Source organism: Camarhynchus parvulus, chromosome 2 (genome assembly GCF_901933205.1).
Source record: "Camarhynchus parvulus chromosome 2, STF_HiC, whole genome shotgun sequence".
Taxonomy (NCBI): Eukaryota; Metazoa; Chordata; class Aves; order Passeriformes; family Thraupidae; genus Camarhynchus; species Camarhynchus parvulus.
This window is the reverse complement of record NC_044572.1, coordinates 58748615-58776191: the sequence shown is the minus strand read 5'-3', so window position 1 is coordinate 58776191 and position 27577 is coordinate 58748615. Positions and strand designations below refer to the sequence as shown.

At 34.7% G+C, this 27577-nt stretch overlaps 1 protein-coding gene across 5 annotated transcripts in view; it reads left to right on the top strand.

Annotated features, from left to right (window-relative positions):
* The window catches only part of ATP9B (ATPase phospholipid transporting 9B (putative)), a 158897-nt gene that overhangs the window by 13353 nt on the left and 117967 nt on the right, over window positions 1–27577 (top strand). For all 5 annotated transcript variants that reach the window (XR_004061703.1, XM_030971882.1, XM_030971881.1 and 2 more), the window contains exons 2-5: window positions 2718–2891; window positions 11720–11870; window positions 15292–15405; window positions 18997–19105. Coding sequence is in view for 4 of the 5 variants with exons in the window: in XM_030971882.1 (XP_030827742.1) it covers window positions 2718–2891; window positions 11720–11870; window positions 15292–15405; window positions 18997–19105 (548 nt within the window). In the remaining variant the exon portion in view is untranslated. The remainder of the gene's footprint in view (window positions 1–2717; window positions 2892–11719; window positions 11871–15291; window positions 15406–18996; window positions 19106–27577) is intronic.

Below are 27577 nucleotides of genomic sequence, written 5' to 3'. Positions count from 1 at the left end.
GGCAGGTTCCCTGGGTCCTCCTTCTTGAAAAGGAGGAGTGGCATTTGCTTTCCTCCAATCTTTAGTCACTTACCCAACTGACATGATTTATCCAAGATTATTGGAAGTGACTTTGCAATGATGTCTGACAAGTTCCTCAGCACTTGTGGGTGCATCCCATCAGGGCCCAAAAGCTTTTTTATATTTTTACATGCAAATATATATAATAGAATAATACTAATATATAATACATATTTTATTCTATATTATAATTATTTTATTATATATGCAATATTACACTATATAAAAGAAAAAATATATATTTATATATATTAGTATTCAGTTTGCTTAACTCACCTTCCTTGCTTTAGGCTTTTTTCCTGTTCTCTGAGACCTGGGACTCCTGAAAGTCAGTATTGCTAATCAAGACTGAAGCAAAGGCATCCAGTACCTCAGCCTTTTCCACGTCCTGTGTAACTATATCCCCTGTGCTATTCAATGACATCCCATTTTCCCTAGTCTTCCTTATCTCACCTATGTACTTAAAACTTCTTGTCTCTGACTTCCCTGGCTGGATTCAATTACATTTGGCTATAGCTGTCCTAGCTTTGTCCTTGGACACTTGGGCAATGTTTTTGTATTTCCCCAGGTTACCTGGGGAAATACAAAACTACTCTCTGTGCACTTCTGTTTTGTGCCCGGGTTTGAACAGCTCCTTGTTTGTCCAGTCAGAGCCATCCCATTGGATCGGAATCTCTTGAATTTGGAGTAGGTGATCCTTGAGTACTAGCCAGCTTTTTTGGGTCCCTCTTGTCCCCAAGACCTCATTCCATGGGACTCTTTCAAGCACTTCTTGGAAAGGCTGAATCCATTCTGAATTCCAGGGTTATGAGCTGCTTGCTACCTTCCCCCCTGCTCTCAGGGCCTTGAACTTCACCATTTTATGGTCACTGCAGTCAAGGCTGTGTTGACCTTCCCATCCCCAGTGAGTCCCTCCTTGCTTGGTGAGTATGAAGTTCAGCGCGACATCTTGTCTCATGGGCCTCCTCCAGAGTAATTAGAAGAGGAAGCTGTTGTCAAAGTGCTGCAGGTCCCTCCAGCATTGCCTATGTCCTTTTGTGTTGTTCCTCCAGCAGATACAAGGGTGGTAGAGGTTCACCATGAAGACCAGGGCTTGAGAATGTGAAGCTGCTCTGCTCTGTCTGTAAAGGGCCTCACCTGCATGCATTTCCTGTTCAGGTGGTCTCTAGCAGACACCTACTAAAATGTTGCCTTTACCTGTTCTCTCTTTGTTCTTAATCCAGAAGCTCTCGGTTGCCTCCTCGTCCATCCCTAGGCAGAGCATCATGCACTCCATCTGCTCAGTCACATACTGGGAATGAATTTCTAGTTTTGTTAATTACTATTTTTAAATGGTTTGGGATTAGCTTGCTGGGGAGAAAATGAGACAGTCCTGGGATTCACCTTGTAAGAGATGACTTTAAATACAGTTTCATAAAAATTAAACTTCCTAATTCTGAGTAACAGTGCATCTTCTTTCAATCATCCTCCCTAAGGTATAAAAGTATGGAGTAAGTTAGGAGTAAGTTAGTCAATTTACATTCACTTAGAGGAATTTTCTTACTGAATATTCCAGTGTTTTGTCTTAGCTTAAAAAGCATTCCACTTGTGTAAAATTGAGATAATGGGTAATAGTTTCTGGGGAGGAAAGGACCATTGTTAGTCCAATGTTTCCCTGGGTTTGATGCCTTAAGTTTTACCTGCCATATGTTCCAGATTCTGTGCTGCATTAGTATATAACTCTGAATTTCATATAAAATGTTAGCAAGTTCTCTTCACAGTTTAGTTAGACAAAAGAATCCTTTTCCAGCCCAGGAACCAAGGATACCATTGCAGCTTCAGGCCCAAAAAGTGTAAACAACAGTGAATTGAGGAGCATAGGAGGATGGGACTTCATAACCTGAAGCTGTAACTGGGCAATTAACTCCAATATGTAAATGGACCAAAACTTATAAAAGTGTGAAAACATGTGACCTGTCATCAATGGTGGATGTAGCCTTGGCTAGGCTCTTGTACAGCCCAAGGTGTATCCTTTGAAGGCCTTTTTAATAAATACCTACTTTATTCCCTTAACACTGTCTAGCCTCTGTTCTAGATAGCCTCTCAAGGCATCAGATCCCACAGGCAAATCTTCTTGGCTCACTGAATGTTTTTGTATAGAATTATAAGAATTAAACTATAATGTTTTCATAATTAAAACCAAGATTCTGATGAGTGGTGTAGAAAGTGAGGCTCAAAGTCCTGCACACACAAAATACGTCAGGAAAGCAGGTTGAAAAAGCACAGTGGAAATAAAAAGTCCGTACTTCCATGAAAACTCAGTCACTTGTGTCTGCTATAAGCTTTGCAAAGTAACTTCTACCTAACAAAATCTTACAAAGAATCCTTTGAAAAGTAGGAAGTTGCAACTTTGTATGCACATATTATATAAAAATTAAGAATTTCCCTAGAATTATTTATACTATGATTGACAATGATTGCAGGCTTTCTGCTGTATTACACAATTTTAACTAAAATCTTGATAATGTGTTAACAAAAATGCATGAGGTACTTAGATGAAAATATCTCCCTAATGAAATTCCATAAGGCAAAAATTAACTTGGTTATTTTAGGAAATTCCCAGTAATAAAAAGTGATGTACTGGCTATTTATGTAGTGCTTTTATCTCATTTTGCCAGGTATCAAGTGGAAGATGAGTCCTCTCATTTGGATGAAATGCCACTAATGATGTCAGAAGAAGGCTTTGAAAATGATGAGAGTGATTACCATACTTTACCAAGAGCCAGAATTTCTCAGAGAAGAAGAGGCTTAGAATGGTTTATCTGCGGTGGCTGGAAGTTCCTTTGCACTAGGTTTGTCACACACTACTACTTCTAATTAAAGTTTTTAAAAAAATTAAATAAATGCTAACTTTGTATTGTGCGATATGTGCAGAGTGTGGAACACAGAATAATTTGCTTGTCGTGAATTTTATTTTTTGCCTGCATTTTCCTTACAAGGACACTGCCAGCTGTTAAAAGCAGTTCTGAAGAGCTGATGATGATTGTTGTGCTTCTCCTGTCTGCCTTGCTGACTTGCAAGAGGGATCATGAGCTAAACTTGTATTAATCTGAGGTCCATAATTTAGCATGTAATCCTGGTTCTCACTTCACTCAAAGCTACATTAGGGTAGAGGGGTTAAATTTTTCACTTTTGCGGATATTAGTGCATTAAGTTTACAATAGATATAAATTTATTGATGTTGCTGTAAGGAAAAAGCAAATTCACCAACTAATGATTAATCAACCCTTCAACTTTAATGGTTAAAATATAAATTTAACTGATGGTCTTGGAGTGAATTACAACTGGAATTAACTCTTGTGGTTTGGTTCTTTCTTAAAACTTTATGTGCCAAACTCTGCTGTATGCAAATATCTTGGAATATTAATTTTCCAATGAATTTTTAACAAAACTTCTAAGTAGTGAAACTGCTGTTAGGATTATTAAGGATCTTCCATTTTCTGTAATTTGGAGTGATAAAATCTGACAATGAGTAAAGTGAAGTGAGTGAAACATTTTTAGGGAATTTAAATGGCAAATGTTTCTTTGGCAGATGTTTTTAGAACAGATTTAGAGAGAAGTCTTCTCAGCTGGTTTTCATGGTGCATTAAGAGGCCTGTTGTTTTACCTAAGCAAAGCTGTGTTTGTACACTTTCAGTTTTTTGAAATAATTGTTAGAAAGCTTTAAAAAACATGATCTGTGTTGATTTCTGTTTTATATAATGATTTAACAAAACCTCATGGTTTATTAATTTTATTACAGGTGTTAAGTGTTTGGAAGGTAGAAGGAAGGAAGGTAGAAAAAGTTTACAGAAGTAGTGTTTGTATATGTTAATGGGTTTTGGAAGCAGTGTTTCTGGTACAGACCTACGTTTTAGCTGTTAAAAACATTTATAAGTATTTAAAGAAGTTGTTAATCTTTTGGACATGTCTTAAAGTTTAGATACTTTTCAAACAATATACTTTTATGTGAGTTCAGCTCTGTAAGTAGTAGTGGTTATTAGTTACTGTGGTTATATTGCTGTAAGTTTGATGAAGGCAGGCGGAGCAGTAAAGACTTCACCCTGACATGGAATTTACAGTGTTTGGATAGAGACAGGCAATTGCAAGGTGAGTTTATGTTGGAATTAATTAAAAATTGTAAGAGAATGTCACAAGAAATGGTCATTAGTGCTGAAGATTGCAAAATTTCATGCTCCTGCTTGCTTTTTAAAATTGAGAGGTACATCTTAGCTTTCAAGCCTAGAAAGTTTCAAACCTGTTCTTTAAATTACTTGAGTCATACTTATGATGGATTTTTGAGAAGGAAAAGAGAAAGGAAATTGCACGATGGATTCTTTTTTTCTGTTTGTTTTTTTTTTTGCTATGCTCTGTACATACTTTGCTGCTAATATAGATGTGTGAAAAGGAAAGTCTTCACTAAGAGGCTTTAGGGGAGTATGACTTCTGCTTTGCTGATTTCCTCAACTATATTTGGACACAGTAAAGAGTCCATTTGGTCTTGCATTTATACCTGCAGGCATTTTAATCACATTAGTGTTCTCTAAAATAGAACATCATAGCAGATAATTTTCCTTTTTCATGGAAAAAATAATGAAAAAATGAGCATCAGATTCTAGCAGAAGCTTGAAATTTCAGTTGGATATTAGGAGACAGAGGATACTCCCATAGGAAAACTGCAGATGCCTGCTTAATGAAGTAGGGAAAAAGATGTGGAAGGGAGGTGAATCCTATGGTATCTTATTTACTGGTCCAGTTAGGCTGGATAGAAACCTCCTCTTGAGTAAGAATTTCTGAGTGTCGTTGTAGTAGGGAGATTTCATCTGGGCTGAGAGCATTGCTGAGGCTTTGTAATTGATAAAAATCAGGGATGTGCAATTGGTGTAAGTTACTCTTTCTGATGGTTTCTCATTATGATAGCACTTTACAAATTTTTTCTGGGGCCCACAAAATAGTTGAGTTTTTGAAATGCCAATTTGCAGTTGATAAAGTTACCTAGAATCATACCAAAAATCATGCAGGAAACTTGGAAGCTACTGCATTGACACACCTGCAGTATTTACTTTGTGTAGTAGAATTAATTACAGTGTTTTTATGTGGTGTGAAGTATTGGTTTGAGATACAATTGTGTGTTGATGCCTTCACACTTGAAATGGAGAGGATCATGTTAGAAAACAATTTTTGTGTGTGTTAGTGTATTCATGTTTAAGAAACTGAAACTTTTTCCAGAAGAAAAACAGGGTTCTTTTAAGTGTAATGTAAGATTAAAGCAGTCTGAGACCTGTTCGGTTAATCAGAACTTAAATTTTCACCCTATTTTTATGGAAATCAGTACCTCATACCTGCATCTGGGTGAGGGTGAAATCTCTGCTTCAACATCTAGAATTTCTTTTTGTGCTTTAAATGAAATTGTAGATTTCTCAAAGCTGTGACAGAAAGATGAACACAATAAAAGACTAGGCATTATTCTGAAGCCAAGCTCAGGGGGCCCCGATTTCTTTTGGATTCTCCATGAGTGTTTGTGTTCAAAATCACTTTACATGTTGCAAACAAACAAAAACCCCCATACTCAGTAGGGGTTTTGGTCTGTCTTGCATTGTTAGGATTAATCTCATTTTTGTGAGAGGAAGTTTTCCATCTCTTACTTTGCAGCTTTAGAATTTTATATTCTATAGATTTTTGTTGCTACATCACAAACTGTTACTCTTTAGTCTAAAAAGTTTCACCAGCTTTGCAGAAGCAAATATGGAAGGTTTGACAAAGTTCTGTGTACTTGAAAAATGATTTTGTAAAAATCTTTTATACAGCTTTTAACTTCAGTTTAGACAATAGACTTGTTGATCAGATCTGAATGGTGTGAACTTTATTTGCAAATCTTCAGCTCTTTAAGGAGTTTTTCCATTTGCAAGAAAAACATAATTAAAGCAAATGTTGTCTTTGATTTTGAACAAACTGGAGACTTAATTCAACCAATATAACTTTTAACTTCAGAAACTGCTTATTTCTTGCTTTCATAGCACAGTTAAAAGAAAAACTTTGTGATATAGCAGCTGTTTTGTGGTTGTAATCATTTCCCCTTTAACTTACAAATTCTCTTCAAGCTTGTGAAATTATAATGCACATAGATCAATACTCTGGAGTTCTTTGGGCTGGATTGATTTCTTTCTCATGAGATTTACATTCCACTTGTTATCAAAAAACACTTTGTCCCTATGAAAGTGGTGCCATTGAATGGCATTTCCATATGAAGTGAAGGGGATATCAAATGCTCGGATTAATTTGGGCTCTAAGATGGCCTGTACGCTTTCAATTAATCTGCAACGCATTTGTTATGCAGAAGCATGGGAAAATGCTGATCTTTTGAGAATGACATGACCACTGTGTTGCTTTTGGCCTGATTACTGAAGCTACCTGTTGAGTACAATAATTACAGTATGTTTTCTTTGCAGAACTAGTTTCTGCTACTTAAAACCTAATAAGGAAAAGCTGACCCTTGCAGACAATATAGAGCTTTTATATTATCTTTCCATTCTGATGAAAATGCTGTTTTGTGAAAGATACTGGCAGTTAAGCTTGTAGGATAAAAGTAATGAAAAAAGAGGGAAAAAAAAGCCTTTATTATTAGAGCTGCAGAGTCAGTTGAGACTTTTACTTTAGCTTTTGACTTGTAGAGATACGCTCTATTTATGAAAAAGTTAAGGGTTCTTATCTAACAATTACTTCAGGTTTTGGTTTGTTGGTAGTGAGTCTTTTTGGTTGGTGGGTTTTTGTTGCTGTTTTTAGTTTTAATATGGTATTGGTAAATAATATGAAGACAGTGGTTATTGTTCCTCCACATTAAAATAATACATTAGAAAGCAGGTTAGTAAAATGCTATTTAATAGATATGCCTTGAAGTTCTTTTGTAAATTTGGTTATTTTTCATACATACAGTCTGTTATGTTGATACAGACAACGCAGCTTGCAACTAGCTTAAGGAAAATACTTTCTGTGCATGTGTTGCATTTTCTAGGCAAGGCCATTTGAAATACAGACTTAAATCTGTAAACAAAGATGCACTTTATATTTTTTTATTGCTGAATCCCTAGCATTATATGTGGTTTTACATAAGAGTTCAGAAAAATCTGAAGTGTGTATCAATCATGCTGCATGTTATGTTATGTTTCTAGGCTATTTGAAGCTCTGAGAATGCTACTCTCATTTATCATACAAATTTACTGGGTACAGAAAGCCCTTGAAAGGGTTTATACCCTTGCTCAAAAAACTGTTCTGTATTGGAGAATGTTAATTCAAGAACAGATTAGAAATGTGTTGGATGGTGATAATCTGAGTTACAAAAAATTTGGGTAGACTTCATAGGTGTTAAATTTTTTAATTAATATAAATTGATTAGGAATTCTGAGGCCAGCATGTCCACCTTGTATTCTTTCTGTGATAAAGCAGTAATTGCTGCTGAGACTGTAAATAGCAGAATCTAACTTATTTCTATTTCTATGGTAGTAAAGGTCATCTGAACCATGACAATATTGATTTGGGCATAACCTGTAATATTTTCATCGTCTGTGACTTCTCACATCTGAAAACTTGACTGTTAGCTCTGTGTCAGTCAAACCTTTTATCAAAGGTATTGCAGTTGTTTCCAAGTCAGACATGACTCTTGTGTTTGTACTTTTTGGCATTTGCTAAACTGATGGTCATGATGGTGTCTGTTGACCCATAGCAAAATAAGTTTCAAGGAGGGGAGACTCTGTGGGAAGGAGGGCAGTGTAATTATGTTGCTTTAGGTGAATGTTTAATTTTAGCAGTAAAGTCCTCAGTGTCTGAGGAAATGATTCTACAAAAGAGACTGTGCCTAATCCAGTATTCCATCTGTTTGCAGTTCAAATTCATAAACTGATTGGACAATGCTGGATTTCAAAGATTGTCAGGGAATTTCTGTCTACAGGACTGTAGGCAGATCTGTCATGCTAGTTCACTTTCTTCAGGGAAAAGTTATTTTCCTTGAAATTTTTTTCCTACAGATCTGTCCTCACGCTTCTCACTATATAGCTAATCTGTGTCTTCTGTCTCCACATCCCTGCCCTGGAAACTAAGTTTAAAGCTTTAATGCCATGAGCAGTTTTATCAAGTTGGCACTGAGTGGAATCATTCTGCCTTCTGCTGCAAACATACCACCTGTGTTGTTTCAACTATTTTAACATTATTTTAGATTTTTAAAATTTGGAGATGGATAAAACTGAGAATTATCCCCTTTTATTCTTCATTAGTTTACAGCTGGATTGATTTGCAGGCCTAGTTTTCCCATGCAGTTGCTTGAATATTTGTGCCAGCACAAGAGAAGGAGCAAGAATCCACACCTTTGTTATGGGGGGAGGGAAGTACTGGACATTTCGGCAGCAGCAGGATCTGTTCACAGCCATTAAACTGATTGTGGAATCATGAAAAGGAAAGACTGCTGTTTCTTTTGCTTTAAAGACAAGTTTAAGAAATAATATTTCTCGTTTGTATGCTACTAAATAACAGGGCTGAATTTTGAAAGTTGAATTAACACTGTTACAATTTTTGTGATAGAATAATTCTTTGTCACTATTTTAAAGTGACTGGGAGAAGCTGATGATAGGACACCTAATTTTTGTAGCAAAAATAAAATGCATGTTGATGTCTATCCCATAGTGAGAGTTTTGGGGAAAAAATCTTAAGAATCCAGGAGAAAATCTTAAGAGTCCAGCATTTAAAATTGAAGTATTTTAAAGGTCAGCTTGTGAGTATTGATGTAGTGGTATTTCCATAACAAAGTTATTGTTGCTGTGAATAACTTTGCTATTGGCATAACCTTTAATTTTCCTTAAAAAGAACCAACAACTTTGAATTCCATTCTTTGGCAAAATTAATTTGTAATAAGCATGGGATTATGTAGACTACATGCAAGAACACTTTAATAGGCATTGTGGCAACGTAAGCTAACTATCAGCCTTCCTTCCCTGCAGTATTTTTTGTGTTTCATGATTCTGTAATTGTGAATAAACAGACTAGGAAGGGACCTTAAGAGGTTTCCAGCTGATTCCTTGCCTGTGCAGAATGAATTATATCTATCACTGATGTCTGATCTAGCCACATCTTAGAGATCTGCAGAAATTCCAGCCTCCTTGTCTCCTCCACTCCTGTCATTAAAAGAGTTTACTCAATATCTGTCCATGTTGTGCCCACCCTGCTTATTGATTTGCTACAATTGAAGGTCTGTCATTAGTTAATGATGATGGACCTAGAGAATAATGGTCCCTTTCCTCTTTGCGACAGGTTCTTACACACTTGAAACCATATTAGGTCCACACTCAGCCTTCTGTGAACAGCTCTGTTTCTTTGGTGTGTCTAGTAGTCAGCCTGCCCTGCTTTCTAGACCTGTAATTGTTTTCTTGCTCTTGTGTGTGGTCTCTGTTTTCCCAGTAGGCCTGTTTGTTGAAATTTGGTATTCAGAATGGTCCTGTAAGCCAACTGAGATCATGCTAGCACTAACTGAGAGAAAGGAATACATTCATGGCTTGCTACAAGCATTCTTGTCCACACTGAACAGATTTGCACGTGTATAACATTCCTATGCAGTAACTGAGCTGCCACCTGGTTTTGGAGCATTTCCTGGTTCTATGTTTGTATGGTTGGTTACTTCTCTGTAAACTGTGTTGCACTTATACCTGTTCAACTGCATTCTATTCTTCCAGATAGTTTTTTAGTTTTTCTAATCTATCAAGACACCCTTGAACTCGGATCTGCTCTTTGCATCTACCCCTCTCTCTTCTAGTTTTTTTGTGGTCTGAGAAATGGAATATTCAACAGTCAATTACCCAGTAAGTTCTAAATAAAGCTTTAGAGACCTTCACTGAAATTACTTTGGTTTTATGTAAGCTACTCTGCAATTTTGATTTTTCCAACTGCATCAGTTCCAAGAATATGTTCCTTTACTTTTCTTATGCTAAATGTCTTGACAGTTATATTTTATTAGAGACATAGAATCATAGAATGATATCAGTTGAAAGAAACCTTTAAAGATCATCTAATCCAACCTCCCTGGCATGGGCACAGGCATCTCTCACTGGATGAGAGTGCTCAAAGCCCCAGGAGTCCATAGAGGACATGCACTCAAGCAGTAGTGCAATTTCTTCTTAGAGTGAAATTAGTTCAATTTTAGAGATTGTTCTTGACATGTCATTATTGGTTGTGACTTCTGTTTTCTTACAGGTGTGTATAAATACATATGAATAGGTTGACTATAGGAATGAATCTGGTAAACAGTGCTGAGGTGATTGGATTTTAAATTTCTCTTTTGTTCTCAGCCAAATTCTTCCTGTTGGTGTGAATAAAATTTGCAAGAATTTCCTAGCATTTGTTTTCTTTTTGCTGCATCAAAAATATTGCCAGTATATTCAAAAACCTCACTAGAAATTGTTTCTCACGTCAACTTCATTAGCTGATGTAGCTCAAATCTGCTGTTATCAGCTCAGTCAACTGCAGTAGGTGAAGAGCACAGAAGGCCTGTCTGCTCAGTGTTCCTGATTCACTTGCCTAAAACAGACTGTCAACATGACTGAGGCACCTCCTCACTGTATTAACAAATAAATACAGATAAATTCTCCTTTAATGTATGAGATTGTAAATCAAGAATATGCAATGTACAGCAAACCCACTTTTCTTTGCAAATGGTCTCTGGATAGTCTTTATGCCTCTGTAGATAGTACTAGCAAGTACTTAAGCTGATTACATTATGTGAGTTGAGTCACTTCCATGTTTGTTCCTTGTTTTATGACTGTTAGTAAATATTCTGTTGAGCCTCAGAGGCATCATTCCATTTGCCAGGTTTTGTTCCTCCTTGTTGTGACCCCTTCCCACCATTCCTGTATCCTTGTCCAAAATGCAATTGTTTAAGCGTTGCTGTGGGCTCTTCTCTATCTCACTGCTCATGGCTTAAACTTCTTCAGTAGATTTGTACTTTGGTTAGACAAGGATGCTGTTTTTTTCTTCTGTGAACTGAAGTTCCTCCGCTGCAGATCATTGTGCAATCTGCATTTATGTCGTGGGCTTGTTTTGAATAGTTTTCTGGTTTTGTTTGTTAGGTTTGGTTAGGGGTTTTTTTGTTTGTTCTTTTTTTAATATTTGATAGTATGGCATTAGCAGTGGTATGGAGGAAACTGAAGATTTGCAAATTATGTGGTAATTGTATCCAAAGCTGCTGAAATATTTTGAATTGTATCAAACAGAAGCCTTATTTCCTGTTCAATCATTAGCATAATCTGAATGTTACTAATCCAAGATAAAGAGTTTAGCCAAAGGACTAAAAGGCATCATGCAGAATCTTATTAACTAGAATTTTTGGAACCTGTATCAGGGTATGGTGAAACTTCTCATTAGTGTATTAGGATTTTCTGCAAAGAATGTGCAAGTGTTTATATATGCATATGTCTGGGTGAGTTCAGTACTCTGAATTGCCCTAAATATTAGAAGTTAACATCGTGCTTGCTTATATAGATGTGGCAAACATTTTTTAACCTGTTTTTCTTAGGTATTTGCCTTCAAGAGCTCCAGGTTTGGAAATTGTGATCTTGTGTAGTAAATTTTTAGTTTTAAAATAAACAATTGTCTCTCTTTTCAGTTGTTCTGATTGGCTCATAAACATTTGTCGAAGAAAGAAAGACCTGAAGGCCCGCACAGTGTGGCTTGGGTGTCCTGAAAAGTGTGAAGAAAAATACCCCAAAAATGCCATAAAAAATCAAAAGTACAACATCTTTACCTTTATACCTGGGGTAAGGCCACTAAACATTTTCTGGTGTTGTGCTGACTGTATGTTCTATAGTGTTTTTTGACTATTCCACAAAAAGGTAATTTTATTTGCCCAGGTTCTTCTTTTTCTTTTTGTATTTGTCTCAGTGATTTCAATGAAAGTTAACAGTTGAGAGCAAGGTTGCATTTTTGTTAAATTGTTTGGTTTTTGAAGGGATATGTACTTAATTACAGTTTCAGTGGCTGGAATTCAGTGAAGCTTTTGAAATTTGAGATGAGTTTCTTTGCACTTCTGTTCAGCATTAGAAATTTGTAATCCTTTTAAAAAAAGAAACAGTTCTGCATGCAAAGGATTGACTTCAATTGAGAAGTAAATAGCTGAAAATTTCAGTTTAGTCCCACAGATCTTTTCTCATACTCCTTGCCATTGAAAGTATAATAAATAATGAATTCCAAAATGGACAGCTCTTAAAGGACAAAAACAACTAACATCTTCAATTTGTATCACAAGTAGGGCTAATTTAATACTTTTCAGAGTTGCATGTGTTATTGCAGTCTTTTTGCAGGTATTTTTGATTTGAGTGCAGTTCTTCAGCAAATACTTCTGTTGCGGAATGAAATTTTTTTTGGTCACTTTTTTCCTATGAAGCCATATTATGCCTTAATATCAATTTTTGCTTGTACTATACACCATGTATATGAAGATAAGAGACATTACAGTTTTGTCTAGTTCATAGTTTTTTAAAAAAGTGTTGTTATAATGAAATTTAGCAACAGAGAAACAATTTTTAAAACTTAAGCAGTTGCATCTAAAAGTGTATCCTAGTGTGATATGATAAATTTTAGTATTACACTTTCAGGCATATTTTTACAAATGCTGTCCAAGAGTCCTGTGTCCCATAGCACAAATTGAATGTTTTGTACTTATGAATATATTGAATGCTTTGTCTTAAATTTTTTATTTAGGTGATCATGCTGATTTATAAGAGTATTGATTCCATTCTTCTGGCCTCTTTAGTCCAAAGACTGGCAGGTGTTTGGTAATGCATTTCCTTATTAAAACAACAAAAAAAAATTAATGGCCTTGTAATTAAGACTGATCTCCTGTCAGGAAAATAAAATGTCACTTATCACATGTGGATAAAAAATTCTCATCATTATTGGACAAAGCAAATGTTTTCTTCCATAGTTTAAATTATTAAATACACTGAAATTTGTTAAGCCACATATGCTTTTCTAAAGGTCACAAAATTCATTAAGCATATAGTAAGCCATTGATTATTGCAACTCGAAATCTGCAGTGTGGATTACAAATTGTGAACCAGATTCACATTCCTTATAGGGATCAGATGTAGTTTGCAATTCCCTATTATAAGAGAGAATGTTTCTTCTTTTCTTTTAAAAATCTTGGTTTTATCCAATAGGTCAAGTCAGATTTTTAATTTGGTGCTAGTGTTTGAAAACAATAGTTACTTCAAAATGAAGCGAGATCCTAAATGTAGAGCCCAATAGTTGGTGAAAATTATATGTTTTCAAATTTTAGTTTTAGATATAAAGTAACACTTTTCATTTATTAAAATATTGTGTAGCTGTCTTTTTTAATGCTGCTTTACTGAAAGTAATTTGTAGGCAACATCACTGTATTGGTTCTAAACCCATAAATATAACAAAACAATAAATATTGACTTCAATGGTCGTCTCTGGTTGAAATTTTCATAATGTGAAATTTTGTGTTCTCTTCTATGGTTTTTAAACATTGGGCTGGCAATGGGTAATATTCACTGATTTCATACCCAAATACAAACTTAAAATAATGCTTAGATTAACAGAATTTTACTTGCTGGCTAAAAGAGCTGTAACATTTCCAAAATATCACCTAATTTCTGAACATCACATAAAATACTTGCTGCTTCTCTGTTTATACCAGTCTGTTCAATTTCTGTTTACAATTTCATATACATCTTGATACAGCTGCTTAGGAATTTCGCATGAGTTTCCATAAAACATATCTTCTGTGATGGATGGGTTTTGAAGATACCTCTCTTGAACTTTAAGGCAGTAGTTTCATTAGTTTTATGTAGTTGGAGACTTTTCAATTTGCTTAACTGGACTGAAGTGCTTAGCTTTGTAGTGAATAAACTGTCAGTGGTCTGCCAGGATTCAAAAGATTTGTAGGAAGGTGTTTTTTAACTTCCACCTTCTCCTACAAGATCTGCGCCTCCTAAAGTACTGTCGGGACTTTTCTTTGACTGAGTGTATCAAGTTTTTGTAAATAGTTAAACATACTAGCAGAAATGAGTGTATGAACTTCATCAGGATCAATATAAGGCACAGGTTCAGCCTGAAATACTTTCATTTTGGAAGAAGGCTCTGACCTTTCTGACAACTTTTCACTTTTTTGTCTTTACAGTTTTATTGGTAAGTCATGAAATAGCATTCCGTGCTCTGAAAAAAATTCTTATGTTTGGAGGCTGTTAAGGTAGTCTCTAGCTGAACTGGCAGCTTTGAGGTACCAGTACTGCATTGTGCCTGCCAGAATGACACTTTGAACTTTCCTGAATATTTTTTCCTAGGTTTTTACATAATTAAGTAATAATGTTGGACTGGTAAGAGCAAAAAAATATGAGTCAAATAACTTTAATTTTTATGCAGAAGTCATTGTAATAGTAACTGAATTTTAAGATTAGGAGATGGAGACAATTTTTGAATGTGGCTTTTTGATCTGTTTTGAAATTTCTATCTTTTAGATAATTGGTTGTTCGTTTTCTTAAGTGTTCCAAGCTCAGTAGCCACTTCTCTTAATGCTGCTGGAAGTGCCATATTACCCTGGCTTACTGAGGAAATATGTGAAGACTTTGAAGATTCAAAATTCTATAAAATGAATAATGTTCTTAGCATTGTAATTACAACCAAAGCAATCTTGAGAACATGTGCTTGCTGAAATGATGCTTTTAATTACCAAAGGAATCTCTGCATCTGACATTGCTTTGGAGTATGAGACAATGTATTCTGTGATAAGTCTACTGTGGCCTCACTTAAAAGTTGGATAATTAGCTCTGAGTTTAAACCAAATCTTTGATTTAGTAGTAAGTATATCTTAATACCTATATTTAAATCTTTCCATGGTGATCTTGATACATAGTCCAGTTTTCAAAATACCCAAAATTTAGTAAATTGCTTTTTTAGAGTGAAAAGAGGCAATACTATCAATGGATTTTTCTCAACAAAAATAGCAGTATAATATAAAAATAGCAGTGTAATATTAAAATAATGTAGTAGTATGTGATGATATATAATATATTGTGCTATGTAAGTATGGCAATAATGCCATCTATAACAGTATGACATTTAATGCTTTTATATCTCCTATCATGAAAAAGTATACTTTATGTATATTATGGATGGAAATTTTAAGACATTTATCTACTTTCTTTTTCATTTTAGGTTTTATATGAACAGTTCAAGTTTTTCTTGAATCTCTATTTTCTCATCGTGTCCTGCTCACAGTTTGTACCAGCACTGAAAATAGGCTACCTGTACACATACTGGGCTCCTCTGGTAAACAGGAAAATATTATTAACTAGAAATTTGGGGGTTTTAATGTCAATGAAAGGTTCATGTCTATGTACATTGCATAAACCTGCAACTGGTAAACTACAGTGGTCATGGAACTTAACAGAAGTAAATTGCTTATTTGAAAGCTGTTGTTTCAAGGGAAGGGTAGCCTTCCCTTCCATTTGCCTGCTATGCCTCTGCCCCACAGGCAAGGTCATTTTAGTTAACCAGCTAGTGTCAGTATGTAATGCCTGCTGACTTGAGAGTTTAACAAAACCAGCCAGGAAAAAAATCTCCAGCTACTAAAGAAACTTACAGGGTAACTTAGGTAATTTGTGTGTTAAATATCTCTCCATTTATTGTTATTTGGTGACTATTCTGTGTTTTCAGACAAGGTCAGAATTGTAAGCATAATTTTTTTGCATTCCTTCTGTATCAGTTTTGATCACAACCCTTTCTCACAAAAATTGAGATCAAATATTTTAAGCTGTGGATAAATCAGGAGGAAATTGTGCCTTGAAAATAAGTTATTAATTAAACATGCTTCTCCTAATTGGTCATCCTGCCAGTTGCACTGGCTTTCTTTTGATATGTCTTTTATTCTTGAGGTCTCTGCAGTATTTTCTTGGGAAACTGTTCAAACCACTTGCTTCTGACTCAGGTTTCCTATGGTTTGCAAACTGAATTCTCTTCAGAGGAGGCCCTTTTGGTAGTCTGCCAGCTGTATTGCCATGATTTGGAATTATTTTCTTATTTGTAATCAGATCATTACCTTTTCTTTCATCTTCTTCCCAGTCCCTTCACACTAGGTTTTAAAGGCAGGAAGAGCTAATGCCTTATGTTTTAGACTTTTTTTTTAAATTGGTATTTTTCAGTAGCATTTATTCTCAGTAGTATTCAAGAGGAACTGTGACATGCTGACTGCTTGAGTAAAGGTCGTTCTTAACGAGTCAATAGAGTAAATATTCTGGATTGATTTCATTGTTTTAATTGTTGTAACGTGTGTCCTTTTAACTATGGATAAATGGAGAGACCATCCTGGATGTTCTTCCCACCTCTCTTCCCAGAATTTTGCTTCTTCTGCAACAAAAAAACACTTTCAAGACAGAAAGTTTGTTCAACAGTGGGATTTTAAATAGATATTTACAAGTCTTTGTCACTGACACAGTAAGAAAAGACAGAAGTCAGCCTTGTCTGGAAGTTGCTCTGTTCACCATGATATGCTGTGTGCAGCACTATAAATTAGTGGGATAGTAAGGAAAAAAAACAGTAAACCCTTAGCATCTCAGCTCATTTCTATCCTACTCAAAGAAGGGAAAAAATACTGTATTTTGTGAACGCCACTGACCTGTTCTGTATAAATATGTTTGTCTTATTCAAAGGTATTTTGAATTATGCATCCCAGTTTCCACATATAGCTTGAAAATACTAGTACCTAGTATGGGGTTTTTTTGCTAAACTCACTTGTTTCTACTTTAATAGCTTTTCTGCTAATAATCAACCTCCAGGTAAAAGGCAGCAATTGATTGTTGAACAAAGCTAAGCATCTATGAGGAAAATAGAAAACATTTAAGTCTGATCCATTGGTCTGCTTTTGCTGCTTAACAGATAAGTTTAGGTTTTTTTGAAGGGCGGGTAACTACTGATAAATCTTCAGTAATAATCAGAGAAATAGCTATGACTTGTATTTTCTCTCAAAATTTTGAAGGAAATTGTTTGCCCTGATACATAAATCCAAATGACTAGAAGCTGACTATTGCTAGAACTGTTTTGAGTTTTTTTGATGGTATATGTGGATTTTGTGGGTTGTTTTGTTTAGGATTTTTTTTGCCTTTGGTTTATTTCAACAGATTTTTACAACACAGATACAGTTATATCAAGCCCTAAAGTTCTTAAAACAAGACTATTTTGGTAATTTATTTTCAACTGCTTTAGGGAATGGACTTATTTCCACTCCAGCATACAAAAGGTTTTAAAGCATACAGGTTTGATTGTAGGCAGTACATGAAAGATACTTACCTGCTTACAGTTAAAGGAAGATGACAGGTTCCCTTGTTAAACTGGCTTCACAATTTTAGCTCTCCTTTGAAAGAATATCAGCTCCCACTGAGCAGATGAGTAAAAAGACAAGTGTCTTTCTTAAATTGTTCCTCATAGTCATGGCCAGCTGTACTCAGCTGCTCAGCAAGAGGCTGCTAAAAGAAGTTCTTGCAAGTAGCACCTTGCATTCTGTGTTTTGATTACTGTCTAGTAGCAATGTGTGTGCAAATGAGAAATATGTTTCAAGGTGCTTCAGGAGTGCCCTTTTTTTATGCAGCTGGAATATCTATATTGCCAAAGTATATGATAATGCTGCTGTCAGAAAGGGAGAAAATCTGATTTTTTTTTCATTCCATTATGCCCTGGGGAGTAAAAAGAGGATGCTTTTTGCATAGGCCATTTTTTGTTCTATGTAGTTCCACTATAATTGTAGGCAATGTAAACTTGAACAAATAAATAGTGCTTAACTATAAGGTCACAGCTGGATAAGCCTTGGCACTTTGGTCTGGAACTGCAAAACATTGCTAAAATCTGTAGTCAACCCTTTTTTAGTCAACACTTTTAGGAAAACTCTACACCTTCACTCCTTTCATATTTCTGGGACATTAGGGGAAGTTTGGCAAACTGTGGACTTCTACAAGAGAAGTCTAATGGCCTAAATTTTCTTCTATAAAGTAGTGGTGGCTGTCTGAAGCTAGATAGATAATGTAGAATCTTATTTGTTGCTGGATTTGAATTTTGTGTCCATCTTATTCAAATAATGAAAGATCCTTTTACAGGTAGAAATTTTCTTTCTCTTTCATTGATGGTGAAAAACTCAAGTGCTGAGTCTAAGCCAGAAGATCTGATCTCAGGAGGTTTAGAGAGGTAGAGAGAAAATGTATGTGCTTATCCCTGAATTGTTATGTTTTTTAGCTTACCACCCTTTCTAGCCAGAAATCATCACAGCTGAGTGAAGCACTCTGTGCACTTCCAGTAGAAGCTGCAGCAGCATTGTCTGTGAAAGGAGCAGCCAAAGCATTTAGACACTTAGTTTTTCAGAACAAGTCCCCTTTTCCTTTGTCCATATTTGTGATGTGTTGCTAAATAGCTACATTTAAATGTAAAATTGTAGAACTAGCCATCCATTTATCTTTTTCTGTGTATTAGGAAAAAGGCAATTTTTCAGCATTAGAATTAGAGGCTTTTTTAATGTTTTTGGTAAAGCCCTAAAGTTGGTAGATGAAAAGGAAATAAACTTATTGAAACTATAAAGGCTGTCTTTAAATAATCTAAAGCATCTTCCTTTTTTGCATTTCAAGATGCTCTCTAAATTATGTGTATTTGGACAGATAGTTACTCTAATTATATTTGTACAATGTGCAAGTATGATTTTGTTTTTCCTGGACTAAACCAAGATACTATTTTAATGTATTGAATAAAACACTCAAATCCAAATTAAAAAAAGAGAAGTCAATGTTCTAAACACATGTTCTTACTCTGTGTAGTGTTGCTACTTGTCTATTTCTATTCTTGCACTGAGAATTCTGAACTGCATAATTGTATCTTTAACAGGGATTTGTTTTGACGGTCACAGTGGTACGGGAAGCTGTTGATGAATTTCGACGTTACAAGAGAGACAAGGAAATGAACTCACAGTTGTATAGCAAGCTGACAGTACGAGGTTAGCAACACCATTTTATAAATCCTTAAAATATTCCATCTTTTTCTTATATATACACTTGCAGGTTTTCAGTTCAAAGAAATAACTAATAATTTCAAGCTGTAATGCTCAGTATGAAACTTATATTCAACTAAATAAAGTAAGTGATTTTCCTTAGACAAATATGATTGTTAAATTTGGTCTGTTCAGGAATTTTAATAAATATTTGGTTGTTTGTCAAAGAAAGGTATATGTATATAATTGTATATATTTTTTCAAGAATTCTGCTGTTTAGTACCCTGACTTCAAAGTGCAGTTTACCTCTGAAATTGATGCTGAACAGTAACTCAACAACATTGTCCACTATGTATCAAGCATATATAGGAAATAAGGGAGTAGTAAATAATGAAACTAATTAAAATTCCCTGGAGGTTTTCAAATTTGGTGGCTATACTTGTGCCTAAGAAAAGGAAGGCATATTGTGAGTCAGCTTCAATATTAAAAATATTAAGTTGAATTTTTGCATGTAATTTGAAATCTGTTTGATTATGCAATATGGAACAGCCAGTTTTCTTTAATGAAAGGAGAAATCAGTTATGACTTTTTTTGGACTCAACACCTTTAACAGGTTTTCATGAAGACTTTTAAGGAAATTAAGCACTTCAGGTGTGAAATGACAATTATATTTTGTAGGATATTGTAAATTTTAGACATGAGCAGAAGAGAGAATTGTGCATTGCTCTTCACTTTTATGTGCTTAGCACTTCTTACTGTTAGATTCAGAACAGAGTGCTACATAGAAAGGTGCCAAAAATATTATCAAATCCAAATAATAACTTTACATTATGACCTCGCTATTACCATCAAAACGTAATTTTTCTTTGTTAATGATTTTCCTTGGCATAAAAATTCTAAAAGGGCGAAGTTAAGGGAATTTGACGTTGCACCTCAGGCAGTTAGAGTATTTGGCAGACATTGTGCCAAATGGAAACTCTTTTTATTTCTTCCTAACACACATTTCAGTGCACTCTTTAGTATATCTTGGTGAATATTTTCTGAAAGTCAGTGGGAAGAGTAACATCACCAGGTCTTGGAATCTTGATTAGGAACTGAACTCTTGGAGTAGCTCTGGATAATATTCTCTCCAGAAAATAAATGAATGAAAAGCTTGTAATGTAACACAAGTATGTTCTGTATGTTCCCATTTTTTGAGTAATTGGAAGGTAAACAAACAGTCAACAGTCTCGTTAGTGATGGCATAACCTAGCAGCTGAGAGGCATTCATGCTGCTTCCTTGCCACGTGTATTCTTGCATTCTTTTCTAGAGTTTCCATCTTGAAGGGAACAACTGTAGGGAATAGTCTCATGTTCTTTCTTTCCTTGTCAGTCTGAGATAGTGTTATCAACATTTAGAAGTACAGCTGTTGAAATTTGGCATATGGGACAATTGGCATAGCTATAATTTGTTTAACACAAGGGTTTCACTGCTGGCATCCAGATCTTTTTTACAGTCATTAATACAGTCTGTTAGGAAATGAACTCTTAATGGCTTTTGTTTCAAAGTTGTAATTTAAACTGCTAGTTGACCTATTCATTTTTTAGCTCTGTTACGGTAGGCCACTGAACACTCACCTTGAAACAGATAGTACATTCCTACCCTATTCAGCAGCAGTGTTAGTAATCTGAAATTCTTAATTCAGGAAACATATGTACATTTTGTAGTTACCTTTGTGATTTACTTGTTAAGACTGACATTTTCTCTTTTAAGAGCAAAGTTTGGTACCTTTTGTCCTTCTCTTCTTTAAAAATATGTTTAGATATATAAAATATGTTTAGAGTTAATAGACATTTAAGCAGCATTTAAGTAGAAGTTTTGGAATTGCAATTTCCTCTTTCCCTGCTCATGAAATATTTTGTGGGGGTATATGTATTTGAAAAACCCTTCATTTTGTGGCTTCTTCTAGAAATAAGGAAGTTGTCAATGAAAATTTGGTTTGGTCACCTTAAAGATTTAAAAGTAGTATACAGTAGTGTATAGGTAAAGCCCAGCAGTTATATCAGGAACTGACACATAGAGAGAAGGGACTTATTAAAAAGAAGCTTTAAAAATGCCCGTTTTTTAAAAAAAAGTATATCAACTTTTAACCTACAAAACCTACAAGAGTGTTTGTCATTTTGACTTTCAGACTTTGGTGTCAGTGCCATCATGAATTCATACTTGAATTTTGTTCTATTTCTTGTGTTTTTTGAAGACTGGTCTTCTACAGAAGTAAAGATTCAAAAACTCTGCTTACAATGAACACGGAATCTCATGTTGACAATTATGTGTGATCATTGAATTAACAGTCTTTTGAATAATAACTAATTTTAAGAGTGAAAACATTATTGGAGTCACCACTCAAAATTATACTACATGTTGCCACAAACCCATATATAAAATCATAAGTAGTGATAAATTTCACTTTTTTCCTAATATAGGGTTCTTCCATAATGAGGTATTCTGAAAAGGAGAGATGTAATTTTGATACTAAAAATGGGATTTCCTCCCATCATAATATTAGACCAAAATTCTTTACATGTTTAAAAAAGTTGTAGGTTTATCCTATTTATCTGTGTAAATTAATAAAATCAAGTACTGTGCTTCCATAGACTGTTTTTTAAAATAACTTTCAATATAATTACCCAATTTTTTCATATTGATAGTATTCTTCAAGTGGAAAAATTTAGTTAGGCCTACTATACTAAAGTACAGGCTAATGGTTTGGAGAAAGAAGGCTTTGTTTCTTGTGAATGGACAAACTTGATACTGATTTAATTAAAAGCCTGAAAACCGATGCCACTCTTAAGAATCACTTTTCAGAGTGGAACTGCACTTTATACTGCTCTAGCATTTTTTTCCTAATGATTTTATGACTTGTGCTAGTTTTACAGTCTTCTATTTGAAATATTTATTTTTTTCCATCTTAAAATGAGAGAAACTGACAGAGATGTTAAGCAGGTTGCCCATGCTCAAACTAGACAGTAGAAAAAGTTAAAATTAACAAGACTCAGTGTTCAGTTTTGGTTGATAAAAATGAAAATTTATTGAAAATAATGTCTAGTTAGTTGTTTTCCAAATTATGTGTTTACTAAAGGAAAATAAACATATTTGTTGCAATAGAAGTTATTGGGATCTAAATTGTGATTAATTACTTCCATAAAAATATTGTGGGTTGGCTGATTTGTATAAACTAATTTTTTTTTTATACAGTGCTGCAGGGATTAAAATTGGAGAGTCTGTGACTATCTATCAGGCTTAACTTTCCATTGGAGTCTTCCTTAGTCTTGGGGAATCCTAAACATGTAAAACACGTGAATGCTGTCTTATGACTTGCATGTTGATAAGTGTAACAACTTCTGACTTTTGAGTTTAAGAGTATTTATACTAGTAACTGTTGAAGACTTAGAATTTCTTTCTACTAATTCAAAATCTTGAATATGTATTTATTGTAATCAGCTTTTTTAAATAATTATGAGCTGTTCAGAGCAGGAAATCAAGGGGGAATGGGGCATCTCCTTTAAGTGTTAGTTATTTGTAGTTGGACATGTTAACATCCATAGGCTAATTCTGATTCATGAGATATCCAGTGATATGCAGTTCCCTATTTGACGTGTAACATGGAAAAGCTCACTATGTTGCATGGTCACCCCTTGTTGAATTTGAAGTGTGTAACTTTGCACTTTGTGAGCTGGTGAACCTGCTAACCATAAAGTTTCAATTGGTTCTATTTTTTGGACCCTTCATGGCAAGTGATGAAATGTGCAAATCAGTAAATGCATTGAAGATTTAAGTGAGCAAGTCAATTAAGTGTACCTGTCTCATGTCTGTCATGTGATTCTTTTCCTTTGTTTACTTGGTGCGTGATTATTGTATTGAATATACTACATTGTTCAGTGTATGAACAATTCTGCTGTCCTAATTTTATCATGATGTTTGCTGCAAAATCTACTTTGCTGCATATGAAAGTCTGCAGATCCTTAATAGACAGTTTTCAGTCAGCATTCAAGTTTAAGTTGGAAAGAGGAATTTCTGTTTCAGAGCAGTTCACCTGCATATCCTGTTCTAGGGTAGAAAACTGCAATGGGAAAAAAATTTAAACCTGGGCATGCAGGTTTGGGAAGTGCTTCTGTTTTCCTTTACTGAAGGACAGTTATACTTTTGACACAGGCTTGTATACAGTAGTGTATAGGCTTTACCTATACACTACTGTATACTACTTTATTCTCTTGTGCACTTAGGTATGCCTAGTTAAGTGCCTATAAAAGACTGCTATTCTGAAGCAGAATCACCTCAAGTTTATAAACGGGCTATTATCTATTTCATTAGACTGTTAAAAGCCAATTGGATAATAAAATTGTAAAGCAATTTTAACTCTTTTCTCCCTTTCCATTCTTGAAGTTGGCAGTTCTGAACCTTTCCTAGTGAGGTTTGTCTGTGCAGTGTTACTGAAGTTTCCAATAAAAAAAAAAGATCAAGAAGTAAATAACTTACTATAATAGTCACAATTACTAGTAGCAGAAGAGGCCTGCATCTGTCACTTTATCTCATAATGTTTAAGATGTTGCAGAACTCTCACTTTGCAACCTGCAAAGCAAAAGAAAAACTGAATGTCAGGTGAGAAAAGTTCAATGAAATAATTCCATACAGGATTCAGGTGTGAAAGCTTAGGTCTTGGCTGTATCCTTAAAAGCTATTAAGGAATGTAATGATGTTGAAAACATACATTTAAAATTGTGTGAAATTAAGAAAATATCAATAACCAGTAATTCCTATACAAGAGGAAAAAAGTATGAAAGCTAATATGTTTCTTTTGGAGACCTAAAGTGATTTCAATTTTTTTTTGTTAGAATTTCAGCTCTTCAAGAACAGGTTGTCCCTCTGCTTTGAAAAGCCAGTTCATTAAGAAACCACACTATATCTGAATCCAGAGGTACAACATTAGGTCATTATTGCTTGTAACATTTCAGACCTACTGACAATTTTATTCCTGGTATTCAGATCATTTGCAACAGACAAGTTTTTAAAAAATTACATAAATTTAGTCTGATTAGGGAATCAGTACTATCAACAGAAACAGAATTTGAAATTTTAATGTAAGAAAGAATTTTAAATAGAGCCAGAAGAGAGGAAAAATCAAGGGGACTGTTATTCCACTTTTTTGCAGCATTGTGGAGGTTGGATAAGGAAGAATTTTACCCAAGAGTAGACAGGACACATAGGAGAGAAGCTAGGAAGCTTTTTTGTAGAGTTTTACAATTGGTGGTTAAAGACTAACATTGCTTCACTATATAAGGTGGAGTTTGAAAGAACGACCTACAGACAACACTTGCTCTGAAAGATCAGCATCCTTATCTTGGACTCACTGGAACTTTTCCTCTGCTGCCTGCCTGCTGTGTTGTCCTCCAACTTCCTGTTATGTTATGTGTACTCTAATTATGCTGACAGTTCAGGCTAATAGATATCAGGAAGAGCTTTCAAAGGTCTACACTGCCATCGGTCAAAAGAGTTTTGTATTTATGGGTTAGAGACAAGCACCATTACTGACTCCACAAACAGTACTTCAGATAGTATTAAAGGTACCACAGGTAAGGTGTAATAGCAACTTTAAAAGGATTTGAAAATGCTGTTTTCAGAAGTGTCTGTTCTTTCAAGAGTGGCAGTCAGGTGATGGAGACACTTTTTAATAAAAAGAAGCATAGTTTATACCCACATTTTGTTTACTTCATTTCCTATTTTTTTGCGTGAAGTACTTGTTAGCACATATGAGATATTTATTAGTTTTTCAAATCATTGCAGTTCATTTAAACTGGCTTTATCTTCGGAGTATAATGACTTACTACAGACACATTTCAGTGTTCCTGTTCTGCATAATTTTATACATTGCTTTAGGCGAAAGCCTTGCGCCTTGGTGGACTATAAAGTCTGGATGCGCAGCCACTTCTGACAGCTTTGGACTTTTTATTGGTAATTACACAGATGGTGAAGTGTGTTTTGCTATGGAGATGTTTTTGAGAAAAAATAGTTTGCAAAAATAATTTATGCAGTGAATAACATTCAGTGTCTTTTTTTTCCTAAATGCATCTTCACTAAGATGTAGTATTGCATTATTTTAATGTTCTCTGAAATGGTATCTAATGAGTCTCATTTTTGCTAGCCTAAAAGAAAGCTTTATGTTGACTTTCCAGAATTTTAAGTCACTTTTTTAATTACTGCCACATTTTATAATTTTGTATTTAATGTAATATATCCTGCCATTCAAATTTATTGTAGAATTGTCCTGTATGTATGAAAGGCTTTTTCCTTATGTGCGAGATGTACAGGATGATCCAACAAGACAAGTTAGTGTCTAATAGAGAGCATTCTCTGTTATACTAAGCCACCTAGAAAACAGTCTGATAAGAAAACTTTTCAATTCATTAAGTGAAATTCCTGGAGTTGCTAGATGAAGTACAAACACAGGTACAGTGTGCGTTCTTCTTGGCGTACTTGGCACCAAAAATCTTTGCTTTATATCTGCCCTACATCATGTTGCACATGAACATTCTACCTTCTCTTGATCTTTCAGGCTTAGTGACTTTTGGTCTTTACTGTAGGTGCTGTTATGGCCTGACTGTGGAAAATCTGATTGTTTAAGCTGATAAAATTGCCAGTAGTTACATTTGGTTAGTACCTCTAAATAGTTTTACTCATACGTGACTGTATAGGTAGTGTAGATCTGAGACTTGACATAGCTCATACTAGAATTTTTGTGGCTGTTACTGCTATAATCAAGTGATTGACTGATAAATTGATGCAAAATGTTAGCAGAAGAATAGAAAACAATATAGGTAATGCTATTCTTTTGATAAACAAGCAAATTTAGAAAGCAAAGTAATGTTACAATATTTCCTCTGGTATATACTATTCACTTCTGGTCAAAACGTCCAAATTTTTAAGGAGAATTCACAGGCTTGTGCAGGTAAGCAGGTGAAATGTGTTGATTTTATGTCAGACTGTTCTTTTGGTGGTTGAGCTTTAGTATTAGTTACTTTAAATAAAAAAAAATATTTCAAAGCACTGACACTAATTTAATATCCATAGGTATCTTGAAATTCTTGTAGAGAATTGCTGATGTTCTTGCTACAACTTTTTGTACCTTCTGCAGTCTTCTCTTACTTCCTTTCACCTCACAAATTTATCTATTGAAGACAGCATTTGTCTTATATTTGAGAGCAAAGGACAGAAAGTGCTTATGGCAAGTGAAAAATTGAACTAGTGTAGAAGGTCACTATCAGTAGCAAAGTCTGGCTCTCAGAAGTAACTTTGCAGACAGGCCAAACAAAAATTGTGATTTTCCCTGACATTGCACATTTTTAGTGCCATTTTAATGGAAAATGTTCTAAATATTAGCTGTATGTTGCAAGAATACATCTATTATTGACTGAATTAGACATAAAGCAGCTGCTGCTTTTGCATGAAATTTTAAAGAGCAAGTACTCAAAATAATTACTCATAATGTGAATCTTACTGCCTTTTACTAAATGTAAATATAAGGAATTAGGGTCTTTCTTTACTGAGAGTTGTAATGAGAAGGGTCTCATGGATTTGCATCCTACCCTAGTTTTCTTTGCTATACTTAGTATAAATGAGATGTGACTGTGCTTTGACAAATCTGCTACTCATAGTATTTTTGATTAAACTTCAAACTTTTTGCTGCTCATTCTGTGCTTTTGTGTGTCTTCTGTTCTAATTCATTCCACTTGTCATTTAGAACTCTAACACCTTGCCATGTTTTGACATGCTTTCCATCTTATACCTGCTGCTTGGAATCGTGGTAGTATTTCTCTTGAGGGAAGATCATCCTTACAGGGGCTCAGGAGGCTGTTCAAATATGTGTGTGTGTTTATATCTTCAGGGGATTTTGGGTTTTGGTTTGTTTTTAACTCAGGGAAGCCACTTTATTTTGGAGTTGTAGACCTGGGACTAGAACTCCTGGATTCTAATAATTCAATATCAGTATTCAATATATATTCAATATTCAAGATAAATAATAACATATTTTGGGCAATAGCTTAACCCCTCTGTCTCAGTTTTCCAGTCCACCAAATAAGAATGTTAAAACTTAAGAGTCTTACAAATAATAATACCCTACAGAATGTATGGAAATTAGACAGGAAAATGTATTGTATATATTTTTGAGTGTGTTGTTCACAGCAGTTACTGAATGGGCAGCTTTAGAGAATTAAAAACTTCTGATATTTTACTTTTCTAGAATTAAATCTTTAGGCATTTCTTTGAGTTCAGAGAGTTTTATGTCTTTTCTGCTATAATTGCCAACATTATCAGATAGTGCCAATTACATCAGGAACTTTAGTGGTCAAGCAAAGGTACTTGTTGGTAACTGTGCTGTGAATAACAACTCATATGTGCAAGACTGCTCCATGACTAAAATTCTTGTCAGACACAGAAGTGCT